Source organism: Diceros bicornis, chromosome 14 (genome assembly GCF_020826845.1).
Source record: "Diceros bicornis minor isolate mBicDic1 chromosome 14, mDicBic1.mat.cur, whole genome shotgun sequence".
Classification (NCBI taxonomy): Eukaryota; Metazoa; Chordata; class Mammalia; order Perissodactyla; family Rhinocerotidae; genus Diceros; species Diceros bicornis.
In genome coordinates, this window is record NC_080753.1 from 53441986 (window position 1) to 53461152 (window position 19167).

A 19167-nucleotide genomic window follows, 5' to 3' on the forward strand; every position below is an offset into this window, starting at 1 on the left:
ATTGTTGAAGAAATATCCTGAATCTTAAAAAACTCATCTGTTGGGTAAATATACCCATGATCCCTTCACTAAACATAATCCCTTTTGAATAGAGAGTTTCCTCCTCTTTTTTTTTTTTTTGAGAAGTTGCCTAGTTTAAAGTCTGTTGTCTTCTATATATGCACAGTGAGGATGGTATTTCTCTTTAAAGTGTTGACTTGCAGTTGACGATTAGGTACCGAGGTTTTGTGGGGGCTGTGGGATATAACACGAGGCTCCCACTCTTTTAGATGTGTGATGAGAATTCACACCACACTCAGGAAGAGAAAGTACAGTTTTCTTTGTTTCTCTGCAGCCATCCTGATCACCATTCTAGGCCCATCCTTAGGTGGGTGGGTAGGGACTGGTTACAGTCCAATCCAGTAGTCTCACCTGACCCAATCATTTACATTTTCTTTTAAGCAGCTCAGTCTCTTTAGGTGACTCTGGTGGCCTAATTGTTCAGCATTCTGCCCTTTGCCCCTCCACTCCAGGAGGTAGCTGCTTCTGTGGGGAAAGTGTGGCTGATGTTCCCTAGATCCAGGTTGTATTCCTCGAATCCCGGCTTGTCCAGGGGCCCTCTCACACCTCCCTGCCCCTCACACTTGGGTCTTTATGTGCCAGCTACAGGCAGGGAAGGGCTGCCTCAGGCCACCCACCTGGGAAGCTTGCCACTAGCCTGGAAGGTCTCTGGCTCCTGCATACCTACCTGCTGTTCCCGGATACCTCGCCTCTTGGTCTTCCCTGGGCTAGAAGTGGCAAGTTTTTCTTTTCTCTCCTGGGGAATGCCCAGGCTGGCAGGAGCTGGCTAGTGACTTCCCAACATCATATCCTCATTCTCAACATGTATAAGCCATTGTGATGGAGATGTGTGGGATTTACCAATAAGGAAACCGAAAATGAAAATTGTTTCGGGAGTACCATTGCCCCTTACGGATGTTATGGGCTCGATTAGATGATACTGAGGCACACGAAGCAATCTGAGAAAATTGAACTACTGGTAGGGATTCCTGTGCAAAAGCAGGGCTCAGACCACAGGCCTGAGTAGTGGAGGAGAGTCCATAAAAGGGTTGGTGGGATGGGGCTGGCCTTAAGGGTAGGCTGGATATACACAGAAAAGCACTTGAACATCTAATTCCGTTCAGTATCAGGTCCCGGCAGTATTAGCTGTGCTGACTTCCTCTCCTTGGTTGTCCCATTTCAGGGCTCACTGACACCTTCGAGGCCTTGACGAAAGGAGCTGAATGTGGGTCACCCTGACCCATTTCCATCTCAAGTTTGAGATTAGAATGGAAACTCAGTCAGGTTGCTCTGGGGCTTTTGGTGGTCACCTAGCTGAGCACGAGGCACCCCACCGCCCACCGCCCTGGTTTCTATGCTCACGCACCAGTCACTCACTTGACTCTCCTCAGGGCCCTCCTGCGGCGCCGTGTGGTGCAGGCATTGCACACCATGCACAGGCATGTGGAGCCGGCCAGAACAGGAGCACGCGTTGGGGAGGTGGATGTCGTCTCTGGGTGTTGTATACACTTTAGATATGGGTGCAAAGAGTAACCTAGCCAGCCTTAAGACAAGGGTGTCCAGAAGGCAGGCAGAGTGCAGAGGTTAACCCCAGGCTTGCTGTGGAGCCAGGCAATCAGAATTCAACTACTCATTGAATTGTGGAGCTGTGGGCACGTTGCTGACCCTCTCAGAGGCTCAGTTTCCACATCTGTAAGATGGGGACAGTATTAGGACTTGCCTCAGGGGGTTGTGTAGACTGAAAAATGGAAGTGGATGTAAAATGCTCAGCCTCTTCTGGCACAAAGTGAGTGCTCCGTACATGGTGGTTGTTGCTATTTTAAATTATGTCATTATTATTGTGAACGGATCAGATTAGTGGTTTGAGTTGGGAAGTTGTTCATCAGGAACTCTCATGGGGATTGAAGAGGAGGGATTTAAGCTCTCCAGAGGGGTTCTCCTCCCAGTTTATGTGGAGGAAGGGCCAGAGGGCAGAGAGCGGGGTTAGACAAGTAGTCCCTGCTGATGCTGCCACTTGTCTTGCACTTTCTAAGCTGAAAGAAAACACGTGCCTGTGTGTTGGGGGGGCAGGGAGGAGTTATGGAGGGGGGAAATAAAGGAAGAAAGAGACAGAGCTGGACTAAATGGAGTGTTGCAGAGAGTGAAACTGACCAAATGCCGGCATCCCAGGGGATAGAGAAGGAGCAATTAGAACTAGTCCTGTCTGTTCAGATCTTAGTTCTGTTAAAACCAGAGGTTTGTCTTTGACCTGCTTTTGTTTCCCCTTCACTCTAAACTCCAGTTCTGTTTGATCTTCTTTGAATCAGAGACTCTTTTAAGACTAACGATCCTCTCCCTCAGAAAATTGAACATCAAGATATATACATGCAATTTTTGTCAACAGTCCAATTTTAGTGGTTTCTCAGATCTCAAGTTCGATACCCTTGTTTTAGACCATTTTCTAAATGGGACCTGAAGCTTCTGAATGAATAGGAAAACTCTTTTTTTTTTTTTTGTGAGGAAGATCAGCCCTGAGCTAACATCCATGCTAATCCTCCTCTTTTTGCTGAGGAAGACCGACTCTGAGCTAACATCTATTGCCAATCCTCCCCCTTTTTTTCCCCCAAAGCCCCAGTAGATAGTTGTACGTCATAGCTGCACATCCTTCTAGTTGCTGTACGTGGGACGCAGCCTCAGCATGGCCCGAGAGGCGGTGCGTCGGTGCGCGCCCGGGATCTGAACCCCGGCCGCCAGAAGCGGAGCGCGCGCACTTAACCGCTAAGCCACGGGGCGGGCCCTGAATAGGAAAACTCTTACACATACCTTAGAATCCTGCTCAAATGTCACCTCTGCAGCAGAGCTTTCTACCACACCCAAATCAGTTGGGCAGCCCCTCCTTCGTGCTCTCATTGTTAATTAATTAATTAATTTCCTCTGTTAGATCCTCTAATCTATGAAATCTCATAATCTATTAGATCCCACAATCACTCATTTCGTGATTAGTCTCCTCTACTAGACTGTGAGTTCCCGTTCACTTTCCTTACTCATTTTTTGGTCCCAGTGCCTAGCACAGAAATGTTGATGGAACAGAGTATAAAGAGTTCCCTGCTTGAAATGCAGAGAAAGCCCTCTCTACCCTTTTGTGAATAGGAGGAAAAACTAGGAACCTGTATCTGATGGGACTTCCTGTGGGAGCTCTGCCATTCTGCCTGGACAGCTGCTAGCCAGCCTGCAGGACCAGCATCCGTTTTGGCTTCCAGAAGATAAGGGGCTGTCAACACAAGTGGAATAATAGGGAACAAATGGTGGGAAAGGAGCATTCGCCTCATAGATTTCCACCATTGATTAGATAAGGGAGTATGTAATTAGAAATGTGCTGGCAGGGAGGGATGCTTTGAAGTTCCTGGCTGATTATGCTAGGGAACGGCTCTGGTATCTGGGTGCCCATGTGGCAGCCATACCCCAGGTACTGAGGGATAACCTACCTGATCAAGGGCAGGAAAGGGCAGCTGCTCTGTGGGACAGCAGAGAGCACGTGTTTTTCCCTATAAGTGTCAATGGGAAGCCCCTTGCCCTGACTCCTGGGGGGCCCATTTGGATGGAGTATCAGCCCCCACAAAAGCTCTGGTCTCTGGAAAAAATATTGGCGGGTCCTCAGCCCTAGCTTGGAGATCTTGGGCTTGGAGGATGTGAGGAGAGCTGCTGCCTGAAGGTGGCTTTAGGTTCTATTGGTTGGAAACTCCTTCCCTGTAGCACTAATTCCTCATGAGGGCTGTGGATATTTTGGCTCAGTTACAGAGAACACACTCGGCAGGCTTTGGATGAAGCCAGTTTTCCATTTCTCCATGAGGGATCCTAGTAGGGCAGTAAAGCTCCTTCTGAAATTACTTAATTTAAAAGCTTCTGACAAACAGCAGGCACGCTGCTTTGCACACTGCACTTTTCACCCTTCAGAAGTTTCCCATCGACCTTATTTTCTCCCCAACTTCAGCTCCGTGACGTAGGTGACAAGGTATTAGTCCCATTTTATAGACAGGGAGCTCTCACTTATTTGCTGATGAGGGGTTCTCGTCTTGAAAAATTGAGTTGGTTCCAGCCCAAAGGCCCCCAAAAGACCCAGCCTAAGCTCTTTGTCCTCACGCAAAGGGGTAAAGGGTCTACGTGGAGGCAGGTTATGAAGACTTCCCCAGAATGCCAGGCCTGTCCCCATGTGTTCTCTGCCACCCACCCTAGTCACACTGTACCTCCTCGACAAATGTGGCAAGATTCCAAGACATCCATTCCTGGGTGCAGCAACAGATGCCTCGGTGGAGTGAGCTGAGCGTCGGGGGGTGGTATAATGGCTCACAGTCCCTGGGGGGAAGCAGCAGGGTGACCACCATCCGCCACAGCCCCTGAGTGCTCAGAATCTCCCACTGTTCCTCCACGTCATTGTGAGCACAAGTGGGCTTTGCTGCAACTTTCCAACTGCTCAGGAAATGTTTGGAGCTTAGCAGAACACAAAACGCTTTTTCTCAGACACTTAGTATTTTTCCCCACTTTCCATTTTGCACTGCCTGTTTATTTGGAGCAAAATCAAGTCCACATGTTTCAAGTCTGTTGGCTTGATTCTCTGCAGCATGATTTTCTCTAAGATTGTTTGAGGTCCTAAAGTTGGGATCTTTTGCCTTAGAAGGAGGACATCTTGCCACTAGAGAATATGAACCCTAAACCTAAAGGAAGTGTGTTTTGCATAGTGCTCTGACAGATGTGTGGATGCAGGCGGCAGAGATGGCCCTCCCGTCCTTTTGGTAAAGTTGTCCATCCAGGGGTGAGAAAGCACAGACCTCCCTCTTAGGGAGTGACAAAGCACAGACTGTCTCCGCAGAGCAGAGACCAGGGTTGTATTTTTGCCTCAGGGTTCCCCTTAGGAAGCAGTCATGGCTGTGTTGGGGGCACGCTGGTAAGGGGCCTCTGCCTCTCCCTGAACTCTTCAGTCTCTTTCCCTGGTGGAATCTGTTTACTTTCATATCAAAGGAATGTCAGAGCCACATGCTTAGGGAGGGGTACCTCTACTTATTATTTTTTCTCCAGCACAAAATAGAGAGAGAGGGCTTTTTTCTGAAGAGCTCATTCTAGTACTTTCTCTAGAGGTGGCAAGAAAAGCATTGTGCTAAGACACATGAAAATCGTCAAGACACCAAAGACCTGTCGTATCCCTGGAGAGCCAGACCCAAAGCCCAGGCTGACGGGCGATTTGGAAAGCAGGCATCTGTCTGCTTTCTCTGGGAGAAATCCCAGCATATATTCAATGGCATGTGACACACCCAGGATTGTGGGCTGTGTCAACTCTATGCCCAGACAATGCAGCTCCCTTTACATTGAATGTGATTTTAGAGGTGATGGAATGCTCTGTGCCAGACTAATCCCTCTACACATGCACCTACACACACACACACACACACACACACACACACACACAGGGTCTGAAGAAATTTACAGTTAGAATCGTATTCCTTTAGCCTAAGCCCTTGATTCTTGTTAAACTGCTAAGAACCTTGACATTTCAGGTTCTGGGCATTTTGGTAGTACAGATTTTTGTGGGGAAAAGCTGAGAAGGGGACCTGAGGATCTCAGGGGGATCCCAGAGTAGGCTTTGCAGAAGCCCCACTAAGAGGTAGAGTTGAAGAAAGACTGTCCAGAATAGAAAACAAACTTTGCTTTACAAATCTGTGAAGGGCTGCTAGCTCTGCATTTGGGGTTCCTTTTAAAACTGGAAGCATTCTTTTGTATTTAATAGTATGTCATAAGGGCTTCAAGAAGTTATCTTACAGTTTACAATGGAGATGCCTGTTCCTCAGAACCTGAGGGGACCATGCATGGGCTTGGGATGTGGGTAAGGTTTTGTGTGTATGTGTGAATTGCATCTTCTGGAAAGAGTCCATAGCTTTCACCAGAATCATAAAGAGGTCTTGAGGAATTAGAGCAAGAAGACCTCGCGATGTAGCCTGAGCCTCTGAAGCATTCCAAGTTCAGGGTCAGTGGAGCTTTCAGCAGTTCACTGGGGCACAGGAACTGGCACAGGTCCATTAGCTCTGGGATCTGCCTGCCTGCCCTAGACTTTGGAGGCCCTCCTACCATCACGTGAGCACTGTCCTTCAAAGGTCTTCATGTCTCCTTTGTGCTTAAAAAAGAAAAACTATGGGCCGGCTCGGTGGCATAGCAGTTAAGTTCCCACGCTCCGCTTCAATGGCCGGGGGTTCACGGGTTCGGATCCCGGGTGTGGACCTATGCACCACTTATCAAACCATGCTGTGTCGGCCTCTCATATAAAGTAGAGGAAGATGGGCACAGATGTTAGCCCAGGGCCAATCTTCCTTGGCAAAAAAGAGGAGGATTGGCAACAGATGTTAACTCAGAGCTAATCTTCCTCAAAAAAAAAAAAAAAGAAAGAAAGAAAAACTAATATTTTCTCTGATCATAAAAGTAGCAACTTAGAAAATATGGAAAAATGTAGTGAAGAAAATAAAAATCAGACGAATCCTACTAATCAATTAACCACTGTAAATATTTTGAGGTGTCCCCTTCTAGGTTTTTTCTTTGTCTTTTTTTTTTTAAGAGAGAGTTGAGATCATAGTATGTCTATGAATAGAGCCCTTTTCACTTCACATTACATCATAATCATCTTGCTTGCCATTAGAAAGTCTTTATAAGCATCATTTTCCATGGCGGCACAATATTCCATTATATGGCTGTACTACAGCTTGCATACCCGTTCTGCTATTGTTGGGCAGTTGCATTGTTCCCAGTTTTTCACTTTAATAAATAATGCAGTGAGAAGCATCTTTGGGCAAGCGGCTGTGCTCACATTTCAGATGATTTCTTTATGATAGATTCCTAGAAGTCTCTTTTGACTTTTGAAGATATTGTGTGTTAAGATGTTACTGAGACCCATCTATAAAGTGCAGACATCGAAAAGGACTGTGGGCAGAGAGGTGGGGCCAGGCAACAATGCTCACTGGGTTCCTGCCACACACACAACATGCCTCTAGATGCTGTGCGCATTAAGGAGATACTTAAGATATTAGAAGATCCAGCCTTTATCCTTGAGGAACTTGTATAGTGTGGAATCACAACATACATAAATAGCCTAAAGGAAGAGGTGTGTGTATCTCAGAACCCTGGGGGAGTCATGCATGAGTTTCAGGATGCACTAGAGTTGTGTATGTATATCCCTATTGCATTTTCTGGAAAGAGAGTCTATAGGTTTCATCAGTATCTTTTCATCCACAGAGCTTCAAAGAATTACCCATTCCGTAATTGTCTTGGGTATGTGGAGGGGGAGTGAATTATTTTTCTCAATTTATTTTTTTCTTCTACTATTTTATCTTATAGTTTTTATAATAGAAAAAATAAAATGGCAGTCAGGTCTTCTGGTGTGGGGGACCTTGAGGTAGGGTATGGGAGAGGCCACAGCCTATACCCAACAGGTGTGAGGCAGATTTGGCAGCATTTGTCACCTGTCCCTGCAGTGACCTACCAATCCATTTATGTATAAATCTGTTCCCGCCAACATGAGCTGCTGTTACATGAGCCTAATGCCAGCAGGATCATACTATCAGAATATTATGTTAGGCAGGTGCATGGCACCTTTGGTAATACAAACCAATGTTTCCTCATCCCTCTGCTGGCATCTCAGTCCTCACCTGGTTGCTAGGAGTTAAAGGAGCTTCTTACTAATTCAATCATGGTCATCAGGAAAGCCTGCCAGCTCTGCCAATATGGAAAAGGCCAGGATATATGGTCCCTGTGTAGGCGCCAGGCCTTTCACTCAGAGCCAGAATTAGATGTGCTCATGGAAATTGACAAGCATTGATTGTAGGTATTTTCTACAATCTGTTCTGACCACATCTATTGTTGGACTAGTTCTTCCAATGGGAAAATGAGAGAGCTATGTGCCAGGCTGTGGCCTTGTCCAGGCGTCTCCACTGGACGGACACCTACAGGTGCAGGACTTCCACAGAACCCTATCTTAGCTTACCTTGTTTCAAGAGTTCATAGATTTTGTCAAGTCAGGTGCCGGTAGTCAGGACAACTGGGATGGGTATGTGTGTCTCATCACCCGATTTCCCGTGGTATCTCCCTCATCTGTGGCTGGAGTGTCCAGTCTGCATTAGAGAGTCTATGAGACCTGCCAGAGGCAGCCACGTGCCTTGACTCAGAAGCTTCCCACGTCTATTCACCTAGCATCCTTTACTCTGGCTTGCTAACAAAATCCGCATAATTCTATTTTTTTTTTTTTTGAGTTCCAGTTGGCTGTTTCTCCAAGTTCAGCTGAGTTGTTTTTCTTCCCGGACTCTTGGCTTCTACGGAATAAATTCCTTTCTCATTCCCTCTCACTCTCCTTTTCTTTGATCCTTTGTTTTCTCAAGACCAGAACCACTTAGTCTCCTACAGGGCTTCCATCTACCTGTAATTTATGCACCCATTACAGTCATCACATAAGCCTCATTCTTATTTGGCCTTGGCTCCACTGACCAAAAGCACCAAACCCTGTGGTGAGACAGATGGGGGTGGGGGAGGAACCAGCCACTGCCCACCCCTCAGATACAGGGAATATCTGCCCTTCCCATAAGGAGCAGGAAAACGTTAAGCAAACACGTATGTGACCACTGCCAGCCCTAATCCATAATACAAAATAAACAAGCAAGATAACACTTGAAATATAATCCTTTGTTGGTGGTTGTAGGGGAGACAGCTAACAGCTTAGGCCTTTGAAGGATATCAGTGAGAAATTCTTCCTCATACTTAATCAGACTTGCTTTGGCCATGACTTAAGCTTATGTATTCTGGTTCTATCCAGATAGTGACACTATTCTCTTCTCCACATATGATATTTTTAATAAAAATTAATTTGACATATAAAACATAAAACATTCCATATGTAAGATAATTTTAATAATTTAATATAAAAAATATCTTTTATATGTAAAAAGATTATATTGTATACTTTAACAGAACTATCTTATATAAAATATAAGGTGTAATATATAATATAATAATATAAAATATAAATATTTAAATATTTTAAATATTAATATTTTACAAGTAAAATATATTTGTATATAAAATGTTATAGATTAACGTAAATAAAATATTAAATGAAGCATTTTATATTGGCAACTATTTTAAAATATTTCTAAAATATAGGCGATGTCAATATATTAAAATAAATCTTAATATTTAAATCAATACCTATGGTTTAATGTTAAAATTAAGTAATTTGACTTAAATATTTAAAATAATGCTGAACTATATGGAATATATTATTTCTGTGTAAATAAAAAGTATTGTAAAATATTTTTAGATTGCAACAAGGATATGTTATAGGTCTGGTTCCTGTTCTGAGAATTAACGCCTGGGCGCGACAGTGCCCCCTATCGCTCCCTCCACGCCAGCGCCCTGACCTGCTCTGTTTCCTCCCGCCCGCAGGCATCGGCAAGAACGTCATCTGCGACCGCACGGCCACGCCGCTGGACGCCTTCCGCATGATGTCTGCCGCCCACTACTACCCGAAGCTCATGAGCATCATGGGCAACGTGCTGCGCTTCCTGCCGGCCTTCGTGCGCATGAAGCAGCTCATCGAGGAGGGCTACGTGGGCGAGCTGCTGGTGTGCGAGGTGCAGGTGCACAGCGGCAGCCTGCTGGGCAAGAAGTACAACTGGAGCTGTGACGACCTGATGGGCGGCGGCGGCCTGCACTCGGTGGGCACCTACATCATCGACCTGCTCACCTTCCTCACCGGCCAGAAGGCCGTCAAGGTCCACGGGCTGCTCAAGACCTTCGTGAAGCAGACTGACCACATCAAGGGCATCCGCCAGATCACCAGCGACGACTTCTGCACCTTCCAGATGGTGCTGGAGGGCGGGGTGTGCTGCACGGTCACCCTCAACTTCAACGTGCCCGGTGAGTTCAAGCAGGACGTGACCGTGGTGGGCTCGGCTGGGCGCCTGCTGGCGGTGGGCACGGACCTGTACGGGCAGCGCAACAGCGCCCCGGAGCAGGAGCTGCTGCTGCAGGATGCCACGCCCATCAGCAACTCCCTGCTGCCCGAGAAGGCCTTCAGCGACATCCCCTCGCCGTACCTGCGCGGCACCATCAAGATGATGCAGGCCGTGCGCCAGGCCTTCCAGGACCAGGATGACCGGCGCACGTGGGATGGACGGCCGCTCACCATGGCCGCCACCTTCGACGACTGCCTGTACGCCCTGTGCGTGGTGGACACCATCAAGAGGTCCAGCCAGACGGGCGAGTGGCAGAACATTGCCATCATGACGGAGGAGCCGGAGCTGAGCCCCGCCTACCTGATCAGCGAGGCCATGAGGCGGAGCAGGATGTCCTTGTACTGTTAGCATGGACCGGGCACCTAGGGGGACTTAGGCCTTCTGTGTGGGGCGCAGAGAGGGGGAAATGCATGGAAAAGAGATGGCCTAGAGGAGTGTGGGGGTGGGGAAGTGGAGAGGCAGTATGAGGAAATGGCATCTGGGAAGGCAAACCCCAGCCCAGGTGAGGGCCCCCAAACAAGACTGTTGGGGGGCTGAGCTAATAGCCTGGGAATATTCAGAGGGCCTGCCATTCCTGAGGTCATTCCTGCTGGGCATTTGCGTGAGATGGAGAAGGTGTAAGTGCCTCTGCTGCCCTTTCCTGTGAGAAGCCAGTTGGGGTTGCTTTCCTCTGCACCTCATCCACTCCCCACATCTTGGCCTCCTTTGCAAGCCAAATGCTCCTGCAAGGTCAAGGCACTGTATCCAATGGCAAGCTAGTTGGTGCCGGCTTCCCTGACACCCACTACTGGCAGGAGAAGGCGCGTCTTCACATGTCCACACAAGCCAGTTAGTCCGAGGTGGGGTGGGGGTGCAGTGGGCTAATGTGAAAGTTCAAATTCCAGGAAGCCACTTAAAGTGTTTGAAGGAACGAGTACTCAGTAGCAGAGTGTACAGCTTTCTTGATTGATTGGTCTTCCTCATAGGAAGCAGGAGGGAGTGTCTTCCTAATTGGTTCATTGCCCTTCACCTGGCCTCAGGTGGGGTGAGGAAGTGCCAGGAACAGCAAGCAGAGAAACGGGTTCCCTTAAGCAAAAAGGAGAGAGCAAGAGCACATACTGCATTGAATCAGATGAGGCAGAGAAAAAAATACCCCTTTGAATCTGTCAACAATTAAAAACCTGCAAGGAGCCCCGTTATAACACTATTTCCAGCAGAGTGGATTTGAGTGTGAGAGGGATTTAGTACTGCAGTGTTGAGGTTGTCCTTTCACATGGCTCCCTAGGCAGGGCCAAGGAGACAGCAGGAGGTGTGGGTGTGACCAGACACTCAGATGCTGGCCTCAAGGACTGGGGGCAGCTTCGGGCCCCAGGGTTGCAGTGGGAATTCCCCAGCAGAAGGGGAAGGGAGCCAGCCCTGGTCTTGCTTTGGGTTCGAACACCCATCTCTCCTACCACGCTGCAGAAGGGCTTTTAGGAGATTCACGCAGCTTTGGGGATTTAAAAAGGGAAGCCTAGATATAATCATCTTCCCTTTAAAAAAAGTCAAGGCTCTTTTCCTTAGCTTTGACCTTTGCTTTCATGATTCTGACACTTGAAAATTTTTAAATAAGTATTAACCAAACGGACAACAGCAACATAATTTTCAGTGTTTCTAAAATGGGGCTTTAGAGTGCTCTGAGGTCTACACTTCATGCAGGGTTGAGAGGCTAATGTTGGAAAAAGCATTCTTCCTCTCCTTGGCCTCCTGTCTCTCCTGTCTTGTCTCGTCACCCTCTGCTTACAGAGCTTTACTGGAGATGGCAGACGGCAGGCTCGGAGCAGGCAGTGTCAAATGTCGAAAGGGACCAACCAGAGTCACACACACACAGAGACATACAAACAAGGGTTTGTGAATGCTCACTACCACCAAATATCACTAAAGTCGTTCTAAAAAACTCAGATCTGGTCTTGAAAGAAAGACAAAGTCAAATACAGTTTGAAAACAGGGAATCATCCTTTTGTAATCTTTTCTTACTCCTTCACCCCACTTAAGACATTTGTCGAGGTTGAATGTGGAGACCATGACTTGTAAATCTGCATAGCTTTTGTTCACAGGTCGCAGACATCCAACACTTGTCTTTGGCACACAACTGAGGTTTAGACTTCTTTTCAGATAACTGGCAATAGAACTAGAAGGGACTTTAAGGGGCTGGAGTCCACCCCCAGGCTCTGAGTAGACAGACTCTGAAAATGAGCAGTACGGTCGTTTACATCCTCCATTCTCCTCCCAGGGTGAATATACTATGATGCTCAGGCTATGGTGCAGTATGGGCGTGTCCAAACACCACGAGAATGTCATTTTCTAGCACAGAGGAGTGAGTATTGCCTTCCTGGAAAGAATCACCCTACTTCCTTGGGGCCTGACTGCAATGACTTCCTCCTTCCTAGTCAGCTGAAACTCTCCAGCTTTTGTAGTTTTCAGCTCAGAACTAGCAATTTGGTGGAAGGGGAGTCTGCCAGTCCCCCTCTGAGCAGAGGGCCATGCCATAGACTCTTTTGGTTCAGGTTCTCCTAAATTGCCCTCTGGATAAATAGCTTTTGGGGAAACTGAGTGGAAATAATTTTTTTTTTTTCTAGCTAGCCTAAGAGGCTCTGATTAAGGATGAAGGGCAAGGAAACTAGATGACTCTATGGGTCTCATTTTTCTATATCGTTTATAATCTAAGTAGGGATATTCCTGGAGTTTCAATTTATGTTTCTGTACTTACCCAAAATACTTGGGGTTTTTTCCCCCCCAAAGGCCTCTGAGCTCTGTGATAAATATTCAGTGTCTAAAACAGAAATTCTCATTTGAGGCTGGGGTATATAGAAAAAATATATATTCTTTAAAAGAAGCATGAAAAATTTTTATTAAGTATACTCAAATTTTATCTACTGAAATGCATGTAGTAGGTAGATGCAGGAATGAGAGGAGGAAAAGACCTAGGTAGTTCATTTTTTAATATAAAAATTACAGTAAATGGGTTTAAGATACTTCTTAAGGACTCCTTTCATCCCTGTCCTACCACTTGCAAAGACTAGATTGGGCGCCGCAATATGAAGCTGACATCCCAAGCTTTCTACAACATTCTGTAGAAGGACTTGGTTTCAACCTGGCCCCTCTAATAGTGCCCTTGGGGGTGTGGGTACCAGTAGCTGACTTTGACCTAGGAAGATGTCCCAGCAGTAATCCAACCTGTTTCTGCTTTGTTCAGTGTGCTCCAAGGATCTGGTGTAATGGAGGCACCACTTTAGAGTCATCACATTTAGTCCCCCTTGCCTGATTTGTTCCCATCATTGTGTGGATGCCTCTGGTACTGGCAGTTTTGGCTCATGCCACTAGTTGCCTCTGTAGATGTCCCCATTTCCAAATTCTGAGAGAGGGTGTAGGTCAGGGGTTCTTGCTTGGTATCCACAAGTGTTTGGGAATGCTCTGTGCTTATTTGGAAAGTTCGGATTCTCAGAATTTTCTTCTAGAGAGAGAGTCCATGACCACTGTCAGCTTCTCTATGATTTCTCCCCTCAATGGGAGAGGTGTTGCAGGGTACCACAGATACTCCTTAGCCCACCTGATAGCAAATACCTCTGTGACAGGTGTATCTGCACTCTGGGGTCAGTCTTGACTGATTCAACTCAAGATGAACTTCTCCCAGACCCTTTCTTCATCTGCAGAGCCATCCCAGTACCCTCTGTGCTCCAGTCTTTCTTGATTATCCACTGTGTGCATGGTATTTTAAGTACATTATCTCATTTAATCCATAAAAACAACCCTATAGTATTGGGAATTGTTATTCCCATTTTTCTCATGAGAAAATCAAGGCTCTGAGAGGAAGAGTAACTTGGCCAAAGTCATACAACTATTAAGCAAAAGTGAGGTCACCTGAATCCAAAACTTTTCTTCTTCTCCAAACCGTGTTGCCTCCCAAGAGAAAAGATTTGTTTGTGCCTTTGCAGTTCTCGCCAGGCAGGAAAGCGCTTCTTGTCAAACGCTGTTGGGGTCTGCTCTCATGCTCTGTGGAGCAACTGTGATTAGAGCTGAATGGGACCTGCATGGGGCTCCACTCTACTGCTGTTGACACCCTCCTGTTGAGCAGGATGCCACATTTGATGTTCTGCCAGAAGGTTCATTACAGAGCTGCAAATAGAAGTAGTCAATTTTTCTTCCCCTTCCAAAATGGAAATATCACTCAGCTTCTTTTAAAATCGACTTCCTAAGTTGATTTTGATTGAAGATGATGCAGCAAACCGCAGAGTTGTGGATTTTCAAAACATCGATGGCCAATTATTATAGATGGCCTTGGACTTTGCTCTTCGTGGTCTGAGTATAACATAGGAAAATGTCTGTTCTCAGGGAGTGGGGCTGTTACAGTTTATTTGTCCGTGACTCAGATTTTAGCTGTGAATTGCATTTGTACCTTTACACTCTCTTAACTCTCTTCATCTTGTCTCATAGCCGCAGCTGTTGAATTTGACCTGTAGTCATGGGGGGTAATTTAGCATGGCTAATGATATCCTGGGGAGGAAGTAAATCCAGTGACATCTGAAGGGACTTCAGAGCCCAATACATTCACTTCGTTTATTTTACATCCCCAAGAGGTTATGCGATGACCAAGGTCACACTGCTTCTTAGTGGTAGAGTCAGGACTAGAAGCCCAGTTTTCTGAGTCGAAGTCACATCCTGCCTCACATAGCATCTTCAGAGCTCTCAGATGGGGAGAGGGAGGCTCAGGGAGGTGAAAAGACTTATCTGAGGATCCACGGCTCGTTGGTGGATGAGTTGCAATTAGAACTCAGACCTGCAACGGGCTGTATTCCCCGAGCTGTTACAGCTGAATCAATTTTTTAGAAACTCAATTGTGTCTTGAATGTACTCAGAAAACTGTTTAAAATTTTCCGTTGTGATTGTAATGTGAACAGTTATCCCTAATTTGTACTGTATTTGGCAAGGATGGGGGACATTATTTCAGATGTTCGCCTTCGTGATTTCCTGAGGCCAGCTCTGCTTAATATCGCCCCCACCCCTCTCCTCGATACAGATCTAGGCCTTGACTAGTTTAGGACTCCTGCTCCGCCCACTTCCTACTTTTTTTGGCCATCAGAGCCTGAAGTTTATAGGGCAGGGGCCGTGACACTGGGGAGCTCATTAAAAAGGAAATCAACTTGCAGAGCCCCGCGTTTCAATTCCCTTTTGGGGACAGGGAGGAGGGCAATGAAAGAAAAGCTGTGCACCTCTGCAGCGTGGCTTCAGTCTTTACGGGCAGCTTCATGCCTCGCCCAGCCGGCCCCACCCCGGGCAGAGAAGTGGCAGATGGGAGGGCTCAGAGTTTCAGGGGACAGCCCTGAGTCGACCTCTCAGGACTTCTCACAAAAGGAGTGAAGAGTGAAGACCTCCTGTGCTTCTTTAGGAGGTGATGGGCTCAGTCGTCTCATTGGGGTCTGGGCGTGAAGCCGATACTGCATCTGAGTGACCACATCCATTAGCAGTGGAAGGCGGTGGCCTCCTGACCTTTCTCTTCCCCATGTCACATCCCTATTTGCTGGAGGGCCACCAAAGCATCTGGCTCTGAGTCAGGCTACGACAGTGTTGCTCTACTGACTACTCTTGAATCTGTTGCTCCCTTTTCGGTTTACCCCAGCAGTGAGTAGAGTAATAACGAGACCATGTCGTATGCAATGGCTCTGTGCTTAGTGCGGCCTCAAAAGCTTGCCCGGGCGGGTGTAGCCAGGGCCTGCAGAATAACCCTGTGTCTTGCTGTCTCTGTCTCTCCTTCCCTGTCCAAGTCTCTGCTGTCCCCTGCAGCCATCACAAGGGCTAAGTTGTTGAATGAGCCCCTTGGTTTCTCCTGATAAATGTGATGACTTATTTGTGATTCTACTCTAATCCCAGGTTAAGAAACAAGAAAAGCAAGCCACCTGACCAGCTCCTTTGCTCCCCTCCTTCTCTTTCAGGCATCCAAATGTCTTTAGTATTCTGCCCTGTGCCTTGCCCAGGGGAGGGAGAAGTTTCTAGCAATTACAGCTTTCTGTGTGCTGCCTGGTGCTTTTACAGTCCTTCATTTTTTTTTTTTAACCAAAATTGCATTTTTTTGGTTGTCATTGTTGAGTATATATTTATTGTGTTTTACAAACATGAGTATATGTAAGTAAATGTATAAAACCAAACTTATATATAAAAAGTCAAGGCATGTATACTAGATATTTTAAAGAGTTATTTATCAATGGGAAAAGATGTGTGTTATAAAGTCAACAGAGTCTATATTTTATATATAATGTAGATAGCAAAAAATAGCTTATAAATTATAGAAGGTTTTGGTTTTCTTTTTTATTATTAAAGCAAAAAAAAAAAAAGGGGACAATGATGCCACTGTTCTTAGTGTTTTAAAAGCCAAACTACTGTGGGAGGCGGCCTTCCCTTCTGGGCCTCGGGCTATGCAGTCTGCGCTCCAGGCCTAGGCTCACTGTTACCTCTGCAACACGCGGGGGGGGGGGGGGGGGGGGGGGGGGAGTCCCTGGTTAGCATCATTCAGCCAGCTGGCATGTGCCACGTCAAATGTGGCTTCTTGCCGTTCTCCACAGTTTGCATTGGTGGGATAAAGGAACGAAAATAGCAAATAAAGATTGAAGAGAAGATACAATTCCAGCTGTTTTCCTGTTTATTAGTCCCAGGTGTTCCAGCTCATGAGTTAGGTACCTGGTCAGTTTGTAGACCTGAAGCAAGAATGGGGGTAGGATTGATGGTGGTGCATCTGGAGTGTGTGTGTGTGTGTGTGTGTGTGTGAAAAGCTAGCCCAGACAACAAGATGACAACATACACTTTAGATTAGGGGAGGAAATTTTAGAATTCTCTATTATTTTAATATCTTAACCTAATACCTCACACCAAGCTTTGAAGGATACTTTCTAGCAGGCTCAGCTGACTGTCTACAAGAGCATCTTTGCTTACTTCATTCTTAGCAGTGTTTAAGGGCAACCATCTTGGACTGAGCTCAGTCTAATTTCAAATTTGCTTGACATCAGTTCTCATGGATGGGCTGGCCTTTCCTTTCCACTCTGCTGTCTTAGAGGACGCACACAGGTAATTCTTCTGGTCCATGCTTTCCCTTCACTTGAAAACAGTTAAGAATTAGCAAGAATGATGCAAAAGCAGGTCTTGATGTTATTGCATTCAGAACACAGCCCGTCCATTAAGACAATAAAGTTGTAGCAAACCCCTGCATTCACATGGATTATTGTGGTGCACACATAACATTCTCATACCTTATGATACTGTAATAAATCTAAGATCAGTTCTGAAGAAGGCAGTAGGAGAGAGTGCTTTGTCTAAGCTGAAAGCCCCATTTGCCCAAATGTAAAATATGGCTGCAATGGGTCCAGTCCTCTAAGTTTCTTCCAGCAGAGTGGCCTGGGAAACAGCCCCTGGTGGAAAACTCCACTCTCCTAAGCATTTATGTGCACTTTCAATCCAGGAGCTGGTTTTTCCTTCAACGATTTGGAATCTCTTTGTGATGCTGGTTTCTCTCCATTTAGACCCATTTCTTGTTATGTAAACCAGGGATTATACAGCTTCCTACTAAATCACAGATATGATCTCATTGCTTTCCTAGGCTCTGGACTATTGTTTAAAAAGAACAGATGCAGGGGCTGGCCCAGTGACACAGCGGTAAAGTATGCGCGCTCTGCATCGTTGGCCCGAGGATTCGCAGGCTTGGATCCCAGGCGCGCACCGACACACGACTTGTCAAGCCATGCTGTGGCGGCGTACCGTATAAAGTAGAGAAAGATGGGCATGGATGTTAGCTCAGGGCCAATCTTCCTTAGCAAAAAGAGGAAGATTGGCATCAGATCTTATCTCAGGGCTGATCTTCCTCACAAAAAAAAAAAAGAACAGATGCACATTGCAGGTCATTCAAGTTGTTGTTTACTGGTCAAATGAAGAGAAATCTGTTTCTCCTATGCCTCTCTGCCCCACCACTACACACACACACACACACACACACACACACACAGAACCATTTTCCAGGCTTACCTCCTGCTTCTTTTATCTTGTGAATTTTTACCACCTGTTGTGACAAGTCTGGGTGATACAATTGGAAAAGTAAAATGACTGCTACAATTGTTATGAGAATGAATTACACATATACAAAGTATGCAGAATTTTGTATAGAAATGAAAGAAAATAACTTCACCTCATTTTAAGTAGTAGGCTCCCATTTTATTAACCCACCTTTACCTTAATCTTATCTAAGCAGAAAAGATCCCTCTGCCTAGATATTCCTAGGCAGTCTCTATCTCTGAGTCCCTACATGCATTTGTCTGTAGCAGTGCCCCCTGCTGGAAGGCTGTCCAAGACGTGTAGATGACAGAAATGAAAAAGACGCCACTTCACAGAGTTTGGGCCAAGTCATGGCCAGCTAGACAGCATCATGCCTCATTTGAGCCAAACCGCTACAAAAGAGCTGATGCAAAACATTCAAAATTCTTTGCCTTGTTCATTCAAGTTCAAGCTTCCTCTTGAATCCTGTCTCTGAGTCTACATCCGCTGGGTAAATTCCTGAGAGATGACTTGAGTTATGACAGCTTTTGTAGCATTGCTGTGGTCCAACCACAGCTCTACAAGATGAACTTACCATATTTAGGCTGGTTGTTTGGCTTCCTCTAAAACATCATCCTAATTATGGGAACACCTTTCTCTCCTAATTTTACACAGATTCTGATCACCTTGGATGGAACCCTTTAGCCATGAGTGTAAATGAAAGGCTACCTTGAGGGGCCCTTCTTAGACCGTTATAGATTAATTCATTTCTTGGTCAATGATTTGTACATTGATGGGGCTGAATCCCAGAATTACAACCTGGGGTGTACATGTATGCCTGCCCCATTGTCTCTGCCCCTTCGTCATCGGCCATCAGTGCCTTGGAAGAAGGACACCCTGGGGAGGAGGAACCCTAAGAGGACCTTGAGTGGCTGCAGTGGATGTGGAGGCCGTGTCCACAAAGACTGCAAGGCTCCAGGTGGTCCTCAGTCTTGAAGCTCCCCCCAGATCACTAACCCTCTTTTACAGATTACTGAAGGGTCTAAATCAGACCGCAGTCAGACCAGGCTGTTTG

At 46.2% G+C, this 19167-nt stretch overlaps 1 protein-coding gene across 1 annotated transcript in view; it reads left to right on the forward strand.

The window, feature by feature from the left end:
• GFOD1 (Gfo/Idh/MocA-like oxidoreductase domain containing 1) overlaps positions 1-11672 on the forward strand; it is a 108788-nt gene extending 97116 nt beyond the window's left edge. The window contains exon 2 of the mRNA XM_058555244.1: positions 9490-11672. Coding sequence (XP_058411227.1) covers positions 9490-10409 — 920 coding nt within the window. The 3' untranslated portion in view covers positions 10410-11672. The remainder of the gene's footprint in view (positions 1-9489) is intronic.
• Positions 11673-19167: the final 7495 nt, after the last annotated feature.